General features: G+C 35.0%; 1 protein-coding gene and 1 non-coding gene across 2 annotated transcripts; both read left to right on the top strand.

Annotated features, from left to right (window-relative positions):
• Window positions 1–3,792: 3,792 nt before the first annotated feature.
• Window positions 3,793–3,864, top strand: TRNAD-GUC (transfer RNA aspartic acid (anticodon GUC)). Its single transcript has one exon. It is a non-coding gene; the product is annotated as a tRNA-Asp (tRNA).
• Window positions 3,865–5,640: 1,776 nt separating this feature from the next.
• Window positions 5,641–7,639, top strand: LOC142181000 (uncharacterized). The gene is made up of 4 exons (XM_075253111.1): window positions 5,641–5,653; window positions 6,763–7,013; window positions 7,253–7,340; window positions 7,476–7,639. The coding sequence occupies exons 1-4, from the start codon at window positions 5,641–5,643 to the stop codon at window positions 7,637–7,639; spliced, it is 516 nt and encodes a 171-aa protein (XP_075109212.1).
• The last annotated feature ends 2,442 nt before the right edge of the window (window positions 7,640–10,081 follow it).

Genomic DNA, 10,081 nt, shown 5'->3' with positions numbered 1-10,081 from the left:
AACATGTATTAAACAGTAGGCCAATTAATTTCACAGTCTCGCGGGATGGACGAAGTCACAATCTCTACGGTGCACGCCCACACGCCCGTCACCTAGCATGTGCGTCACCTCTAAAATAGTCATCCAACACAATGTACGGGGTTTCATACCTCAGGACCAGATTTATAACCGTTACTTACCTCAATTTGAGCAAAATCCTACTCCGCAATGCCTTTTCCTCTCAAATCGACTTCCGAATGCCTCGAATATAGCCACAATAATTCGATTCAATTAATGAAAATTATAGGAATTAATTCCATATGAAATTTTACATTTTCCACTAAAAATCCGAAATTGCACTAAAAATTCGCCCACGGGGCCCACGTCTCGGAACCCGGCAAAAATTACGGAATATGAACCTCATCCAACCACGAGCCTAACCATACCAAAATTACTAAATTTCGATAATATTTCGGCCCTCAAATCCTCAAATCTATCTGAGAGGGTATTCAAACGCTTCCAACTAAATTCACAGATTTAATGCCAAAACTAGTAATAGATTCGGGTAATCTAACCAAAATTAAGTTAACAACACTTACCCCATTGTTTTCTCTAAAAATCTCCCAAAAATCGCCTCTCCCCCGGCTCCAATTTGGTAAAAACGGAAAATGGGACAGAACTTAACATTCTGTCCAGAATTTCCGTGGTTACTGTTCACAGATACTATTCACGGATACTATACACGCTACTATACATGACTACTGTTCACTCAGGTGCGGTCATTGTTCACACGTGCGAAAAATGCAGAAACTTCCCAGAAAATTTGAGCAGCCTTTTTATATCAGTTAACCTTCCAAAATCCACCCGAGGCCCTCAGAACCTCGACAAAATGCATCAAACAGTCCTAAAATATAATACGAACTTAGTCGAAACCTCAAATCATATCAAATAACACTAAATCCGTGAATCACACCCCAATTCAAGCCTAATGAAACTAGGAACGTCCAACTTCTATATTCGATGCAAAAACCTATCAAATCAAATCCGATTGACTTCAAATTTTGCACACAAGTCATAAATGACATAACAAAGCTATTAAAATTTTCAGAACTGGATTTCGACCCCGATATCAAAAAGTCAAATCTCCGGTCAAACTTAAGATATTTTTAGTCTTAAATTTCTAGATTCCGTTAAATGGCGATAATTTGATCTAGGGACCTCCGAATTCGATTTCGGGCATATGACCAAGTCCCAAATCACGATACGGAACTACTGGAATGGTCAAAACTTTTATCCGGGTTCGTTTGCTCAAAATGTTAGCCGAAGTCAACTCAGTTGAGTTTTAAATCTCTAGTTCACAATTTAATCCATTTTTCATATAAAAACCTTCCAAAAAATTATGCGGACTGCGCACGCAAGTCTAGAAATTATTGATGGCGCTTTTCATGGTCTTAAAACACCGAGATGATCATTTAATTTAAAGATGACATTTTGGGTCATCACATCATAAGATATAACAATCGTGGCCTTCATTTTCACTTGGAAAAATACTTTGATCTTTTCAACTCTTTTGTCTAAGTGATATATGTGCATATTTTAGTAAGTTCAAAACTGAAAGTACAACAATAACAAATGTGCTTCAATCCCAAGCATAAGGAACCAAAAGCTTTTAGCTAAATGGAATAAAGAAAAAAAAGGTAAGAAACTTTACTCTCCAATAAACTTTACTCTCCAATATATCAATTTTACAAAAGTGCCAGTCTAAAATAACCTCACATCTAGCAACTAAATAGGCAAAACTACCAAAAAGCTAAAGTAGAACCGTTAAAGCACTATTCCAATTTGTATTTTTCACAGGTGGAGGTATTTCTATAGCAAATTGCAGAATTAGGACTATTTGATTGTCCAAGTAAAGTGATATTATGAACCTTTTGATCGGAGATTAGTCAAGACTTCTCATACCAACAATACTCTCTCATAAGATATAACAATTTGACACGAATTTGCTATGTCCATATTTTCAATCTAGAGTTATCCATATTCTCATTCACCAATATATTTTCCCCTTTGTTCTGCTTTTTATTTGAAGACAAATAACTTTCAAATGCTGCTAATCATTTAAAAATTCTAGATAAATATAGATAACCATTACATACAAGTTAAGAAATAAGATCATTAAAGACTAACAATTTCTCAAAGCTCGTAGTGAAAGGAACTTTGGATTATATTCAAAAGGTTTGGAGGAAAAAACTTGTCCACAACTTATTATAGGGATGCCAACTGGTGGTGTACAATTCTGATATGATGGAGTTGGCACAACAACATATCTATTTCTTTTATCACCATCTAGAGTATATATTGCAGCCATTCTAATTGTACTCAATCCAGATTCACGTGAATTCTTTTCAGATGTGCCATGACATATATTTGTGTTAATTGACATATTTGTTCTCATCACATTCCTTTGTTTCCTCATTTCATTGACATCATCTTTTAGAAAGCACCTCTTGCGTCTCGACTAGGAAACTATTCATGAATATTTTCAATTAAGATAAACTTGATATATATGAAAATATTTAGTAAAAATTAACACCCTTAGATTTGTAGGAATTGACCAGTTGTTATATCAGACAAAGGAGGACATCTGTTTTCTTTTTCATTAGCATTCCTTCTGCGATTTGTGGGATTAACATTTTCTGTAGAACACATGAAATTTTCGAAAATGAGTTAAAGAAAAGGAATAATATAAAATAATTCAACATAGAGTCTACCAAAAAATGTAAAGTTTCATGCTCATTTCATACTTTGCTGGACCAAAAGAATTTCTCGATCGAAATAAGCCACTAACAAAGAAATTGGATCATAGAACGCCTAAACCATCTTTTTCCGAATTCATATTTTTTATGATTTTGTAAACATTATATTGTAATCTTCTCATTTTGAGATTACACGGTAAGCAATCTTGAGAATTGGGAATGTTTTTAGGAAGACAAAGAGATAAGATAATAAATATGGTATGAAACACGGTTTTTTAGGAAGACAGAGATCACACGATATTTTTTACTTTATAGTATTTTTTGACTATTAAATAATGGAAATTTTACAAAACAGAAGCAGTAAATTTGGGAGGATTTATTGTTTCTAGGCCGAAAAATCTGGCAATAAATTTGGGAGGATTGATTGTTTCTAGGTCGAAAAAATCTAGCTATTACAACTTGAATTTCTAATAAATTAATTTGCCATGTATATTTTTAATAGGTTGCCACTTGACATTCTAATAACTTGTCACTTGGCTAAATGAAAAGGCAAACTTTCTTGCTTTAATATATATATATATATATATATATATATCTAGGAAAATGAAGTTGTGTTTCAAGTTATGACTAAAGTATAACACAGTTTTTTGTTTTTGTTTTTTTATTGTCTTTTTATTTTTATTTTTTGTGTTTGAACTCTTGTCCATAAGATTTATAGGAGCATGATAGGTGAGGGAACCCAGCATCTTTACCATTTAATAACCTAAGCTAAATCAAGTGATAATAATAAAGGATAAAACTTTTGTTCCGTTGTATTAGTTTCCAAATTTTTTAAAGGTATATCAGCTTAGATTCATTGGAGTTAGGTGGGATTTAATTTCTAAGGGGAAAATAAAAGAGGCAACAAGAGTAAACAATGGTTTCATCATACTTCAAAGTTCAAACCAAGAAACAAAAAGAAGTGAAAACACCTAATTCCATCGTTCTTTTAATTGACCTAAATAAGGAACTTATATTTTTAGAAGATATATAATTTATTCTTAACTCTAAACAACAAGTCGTTGTAGTATAGTGGTAAGTATTCCCGCCTGTCATGCGGGTGACCCGGGTTCGATCCCCGGCAACGGCGTTTTGTTTTGCAACTTCATTTTTAGAACAAAAAAATAAAGATTTGTTTTTCTTTACCCAAATTCATTTCTTTATTCTAGTGTTTGAAATTCTTTTGATATAGTCATATAGAGTAGATTCTTATAGTTGTAGATATTTCTGTATTGGAGAAGAACAGTCAGTAACATTGTTCATATACTATTTGCAGGTCTTCTCATTCAAGCTTAGAGGAGCATACAATATGATGGTCAATCTCTCCCAAGAGCAGCTGGAAAGAGGGGTCATATGCTCATCAGCTGGGAATCACGCGCAAGGCGTCGCATGCTGTCATTGTGATGCCTGTTACTACACCAGAGATTAAAGTTAGAATTTGCTACAAATTTCAGGTTTTATGGCTTCCTATATATGAAGGGGAACCTTCTAGTAAAGTTGTTTCCGTATGACCTATAGACCACAAGTTCGAGCCATGAAATCAGGAGTCAATTACTCAAATGGTCATTCAACTATCCCAAATTATTTTATAAAGTCACTTTTCTTTCGTTTATAACAACAAAGTAACTGAATTATGCCTACTGCACTCAGAAGGTCACTCAACTAGATTTTCCAAATTTTGGGTTGCCAAATACCTATTTTACCCTCTAAATTACAAACATTTATCTTCTTTTTATTTTTTAAACTTTTTAGTATTAACAACAAAAATTCAAAAATTTATTTACACAATTCAGAATGAAAGAAAATAAAGGTTGTAAAATATATATTCCATGCACGTAATGTAAAAATAATTATTTAAATAAAGGCATTTTTATAATATACATTATATATTCTTGAAAATTATGCTCAATTATATTATTATGTTTCTACCATATATAGGAATACCAAGTTTATTGAAGACAGTTTTACACACTGAATTTAGAAACTCAGAGCCATTGTTAGATCTCACTATTTTAACTGTTTTATTGAACTGAGTGTGAACAAAAGCAAGGAACTGTGGCAGTACAACACACACATCAGATTTCAGTTTCAGTAAGAAAATCCAAGTCATTCTAGTGAATTCATCAACTACTGTGAGAAAGTATCTATAACCATCAAAGGTTGCTGTTTTATAAGGTCCCCAAACATCTACATGAATTAGATCAAATACACTAGTACTCTTGATACTACTGTGAGGAAATGGTGTCCTGGTTACTTTAGCACAAGGACGCACACAACAATTATTGATGGCATTAGTAATACTAGCTAGCTTAACAGTGAATAGTCTCTTCAAAACAATGATAGACACATGACCAAGTCTTCTATGCCATAAGACTATATCATTGGAATTGACTGAGAAATCAGTCTTTGTGTTAACAGCTGCCAAGGACACAACAGTCAACTTCTTATTTCCATGTTGTTGTAGAAAGTACAACCATCTCTTTCTCTACCAATCTCCTTCACCCTGCCATTGAAGAGATCCTGAAACACACAAAAATCAGGATAGAAAAAGGTAAAACACCTTAGGTCCCTTGTAACTTTTGACACTGACAACAGGTTATACTTGAACTTTGGTACATAAAGTACTTCTTTTAGTGTGTTGTTGTTTGATATCTGACTATCTCCAACATGAGTTACTTGTGTGACATCTCCATTTGGCAAGAGAACCTTTCTAGGAATAGGAGGAGCAATTACAGTTATCTTATCTAATAGATTGAGATTAGACATCCGCCAGACAATTTGGCAGCCAAATTCAAGTCTAAGTCCATCTTAGCAACTTTGGACTTTTGGTAGTTGGGGATGGACCCCACAGTATTAGTAGTGAAAAATGGAAATAAAAGGTTGTAAATAAGTATCTGTCCGTGATAGTGGATCAAACTTATATTCTAATGCGGGCTGAAAGTATCTAAAAACTTCAATAAAGCACCAGGCTTCTCCGGAAAAGTGAATCGACAAAGAAGCTCATTGTGAATATTTGATCTACCACCCATCTGGAAAAGACATAGGGTTGTTACATAAATAGCTGGTTAGATTCAATGTTTACTTTTTCTAGCCGATATACATAGATTATACATAATTATACATATATTGTATATAATATATAAATACATCCGCCGACTATTTTTAATTTAAGAGATTAGGCAAGCAATCAATATCTAATGAAATTTCCATATTTCACTAAATCAAGTACAATGCAATTCAACATGTTTTTCACCACAAAGAAACAAACCTTGGCTCTTTGGTAATGCACTCAAAACAATTAAGTATGAGACTAAAATTCTTTCTACTGATTGAGGATATGAATTCTCAAATTCATTGATATACTAGTTAAAAATAAATACTTTTAAGATTCATTAAATAACAATAAGTAATAAACACAATTCCATGTAGAAACAGATGCAGTAACATAGCAAGAAGGAGGAAGCTGTTAGTTAGATAGTTAGTGTACAACTGTCATGGTTGTTAGAAATAGAGTAGGGATCACTAACTTGTTAGTGGAGGTTAATTATGTATATGTATATAAAGACACAATGTACTGTTACATTGATATACAGAATCAGTTTCTCTCATTTTCTTCTTCTTCTTCTTCCTCAGCTCATTCCCAGCTCATGTTTCCTCAATGGCTAGGGTTCTTCATCTCACGCATGCACTGAGTTCTAACATGGTATCAGAGCAAGAGCTCTGAATTACAGCTCGCAAATCGATCCAGTTCCGTAATTCTCATCTCTCTCAAGTCTCTTCTTCATCTCTCAAATCTGAAGCTTTAGGTCATCGTCAATAATGGCGAATGATAATTCTGAGCAGGAAACACCTGCAACTATAACTGAAACCTCGCAAATCTCGTCGGAGGATAAATTTGAAGAATGAATCTCAGTTCCAATCACTCATCCTATATATCTGGCATCCATTGATACAAGTGGAATTTCTCTGATCTCCTTTCAACTAACAGGGATAGACAACTTCTCGCTGTGGTATCGATTTATGAAAATTGCTCTTCTAGGTCAAAATAAGCTTGGAATGGTTGACGGAAGGTGGAAGAAGGAAAAATTTCAAGAAAAATATTGGTACCAGTGGGAGAGATGCAATGCAATTGTCTTATCGTGGCTGATGAATGTTGTAGCACTGACCTTGATCAGCGGAATCGCTTATGCAACCAATGCACACACCATGTGGATAGATCTGCAAGAGCGTTTTGACAAGGTAAGTGACACTAGATGCTATAACCTACACAAGGAAATTGCAACCCTAACTCAAGGTATCTCCTCTATATCTATGTACTATTCTAAACTCAAGGATCTATGGGACGAAACTAAAGATTTAGTTCCTCATCCTGGTTGTGACTGCCCTAAAACTAAGAAATTATTGAACACCTGCACAAATAGAAGCTATATCAGTTCCTTATGGGATTGAATGACTCATACTCATAATCTCGTAGTCAGATTCTTATGATGAAACTTGTTCCTTCTGTGAATCAAGCTTATGCTATGTTAATGAGTGAGGAAAGTCAAACAAAATGTAGCAGGATCAGTAGGTACTTTAGGTGTTGGACCTAATGCCACCAGTGGTCACTATGAATCTATAGAACTATACAACTCCAAGTCTGATAATAAACAAAACACAGAAAGAATTTCAATCTATACTGTGACTTCTATAAACTAAAAGGTCATAGCAAGGAGAATTGCTACAAAATAGTTGGTTATCCAGCTGACTACAAGTTTAAGAAGAAAGGGGGAGCTGGTGCTTATAATGCAGTAGCTGAGTATGGTTCAACATCTAGTAACTATAGTGCACTACCTGAACTAAGTCCCTACTCACAGCCTAGTTGACAGCCAAGCCCTGGCTTTCAGATGACTACTATGTAGCCTAGATCTGTTCATCCCTTGAAACACAACAGTCACACTGCCAATATGGAATTATAACCACAACATGGAGGAGATGGTGCCTTTCCTTTTACCAAGGAACAATATGACCAGATTATGCAAATTTTGAACAACAATACAGTCAGCCCTACCTCAGCAAACAACAACAGTCCTACACCTACATCTCAGGCTCATATAGTAGGTACTAGTGTTGCTTTACTAGCTTCCAATAGTCCACAAGAATGGATCATTGATACAAGGGCAACCAATCACATGGAGGAAGAAAAATTTGCATTGCAAATTTTCAACCAATCCTCCATTTTGATTGGTTGAAGAGGTATTTCTCCGATAAAAGGAGAGCTTTGGCTTCTTCATTTGACACACCACACAGAAAGAGAAACAACACAATAGTTGCAGAGAGTATTTCTCAGGCATTGTGAAAAATAGACTATGTAGAAGAAAATTGAGAGTGAGTAATATTGTAGTGAGGTGGGAATATCAAAAGAGGGTTATTTATTTTAAGTATTGCAGTGGTCTTTGGAGTACTTTATTAGGACCTACAAAGTGTAAAATTCCAAACTATAGTGATATCAGTTGCTCCTCTCGGGGTCGTGGTTTTTTCCCTTATTTAGAAGGGTTTCCACGTAAAATCTTGGTGTCATTATTGCTGCATTTTTACTCTTGTTGATTTAACCATAACTTACTGTTTCACGTTTATCACTAATACCGTGAATATTATTTTTTACGGGGTTTATTCCCAACAAGTGGTATCAGAGCCAAGGTTCTGTCTGAGTATGCTTTGTAGTTGCAGCACAATTTGAACTTCAACATCAGAAAAGAACTACTTTGGTCTCCTAATAAATAGTATTTGTATTTGTGATAAACGATGGAAGCCAACACTAGTAGAATTGTTACTTTGAATGGCACAAATTATGCCATTTGGAAGGGCAAAATGAAAGATTTTCTCTATGTCAAGAATTTTCATCAACCTGCCTTCACCACTATAAAGCCTGATAATAAATCAGATGAAAAGTGGAATTTGTTACACAGACAGGTTTGCGGCTTTATTAGATAGTGGGTTGACGATAATGTTTTGAACCATATTTCTGGGGAAACACATGCTCGGACCCTATGGGAGCACCTTGAAAGTTTGTATGCTCGAAAAACTGGAAACAACAAGATGTTTCTGATAAAGAAGATGTTAAATTTAAAATACCATGATGGTTCCACGATGACAAATCATCTGAATAATTTTTAGGGGATCATGAATCAATTATCTGCTATGGGCATTAAATTTAATGAAGAAATTCAAGGTCTGTTTCTACTTGGTTCCCTACTAGATTCTTGGAAAATTCTTAGAACTTCATTATCAAATTCTGCTCCGGATGGTGTAATCTTTATGGATCTTACCAAGAGCAACCTTTTAAATGAAGAGATGAGAAAAAAATCTCAAGGTTCCTCCTCATCAGATGTCTTGGTGACTGACTCTAGGGGGAGAAGCAAGAATCGGGGTTCTCAAAATAGAGAACATAATAGAAGCAAATCCAAAAGCAGACTTAAAGATATTGAGTGCTATCATTGTGGGAAGAAAGGGCACATAAAGAAGTTCTGCCAGATTTTGAAAAAGGAGAATAGAGACAAGGAAGAATAGAAAGAAGATGGCAATCATGTGGCCACAGTCACTACATAAGATCTTGTTACCGTCCTTGATGCGGATCAGATAAATATTGCTTGTGATGAGTCAAGCTGGGTTGTGGACAGTGGTGCCGCATCTCATGTCACATTAAGGAAGGAATATTTCTCATCTTATACTCATGGTGACTTTGGAACTTTGAATATGGGTAATGAGACTGTATCTAGGGTGCCTGGTGTTGGAACGATTTGTTTGGAAACTAGTATTGGAACTAAACTAGTTTTAAACAATGTAAAACATGCACATGATGTTCATTTCACTTGATATCTATTGGTGTTTTGGATGATGAGGGATATATCAGTACCAATGGTGCTGGAAAGTGGAAGCTCACTAAGGGTTCCATGATTGTGGTTCGTGGGGAAAAACGTCGTGGTCTATACTGGACTACGGCCTCTACCTATGTTGATATGGTGAATGCTATTGAAAACAATAACTCTTCAACATTATGGCATAAGAGGCTTAGCCACATTAGCGAGAAAGGACTAAATGTTCTAGTCAAGAAGAAATTGTTGTCAAATTTTAAAAGTGCAAAATTAGAAAAATGTGAGCACTGCTTGGCTGGAAAACAAAAAAGAGTTTCTTTCCAGTCTCATCCTCCTTCAATAAAGACAGAGTTGCTTGAGTTGGTGCATTTAGATCTATCCCTTTGTTGACCGCCGCACATGTTATTAATTTATCCCTTGCAGTTGCTTTGCAAAGTGATGTTCCAAATAGAG

This window comes from Nicotiana tabacum, chromosome 5 (genome assembly GCF_000715075.1).
Source record: "Nicotiana tabacum cultivar K326 chromosome 5, ASM71507v2, whole genome shotgun sequence".
Classification (NCBI taxonomy): Eukaryota; Viridiplantae; Streptophyta; class Magnoliopsida; order Solanales; family Solanaceae; genus Nicotiana; species Nicotiana tabacum.
The sequence above is the reverse complement of the archived record's forward strand: the minus strand, read 5'-3'. Positions and strand labels throughout refer to the sequence as shown.

What these genes read in the sequence shown, in the direction of transcription:
- LOC142181000 (XM_075253111.1), top strand. An exon ending in TGCAAGAGCGTTTTGACAAG is followed by an intron (nt 7,014 to 7,252) that starts GTAAGTGACACT and finishes TCTCGTAGTCAG; the next exon opens with ATTCTTATGATGAAACTTGT. An exon ending in AACAAAATGTAGCAGGATCA is followed by an intron (nt 7,341 to 7,475) that starts GTAGGTACTTTA and finishes ATAAACTAAAAG; the next exon opens with GTCATAGCAAGGAGAATTGC.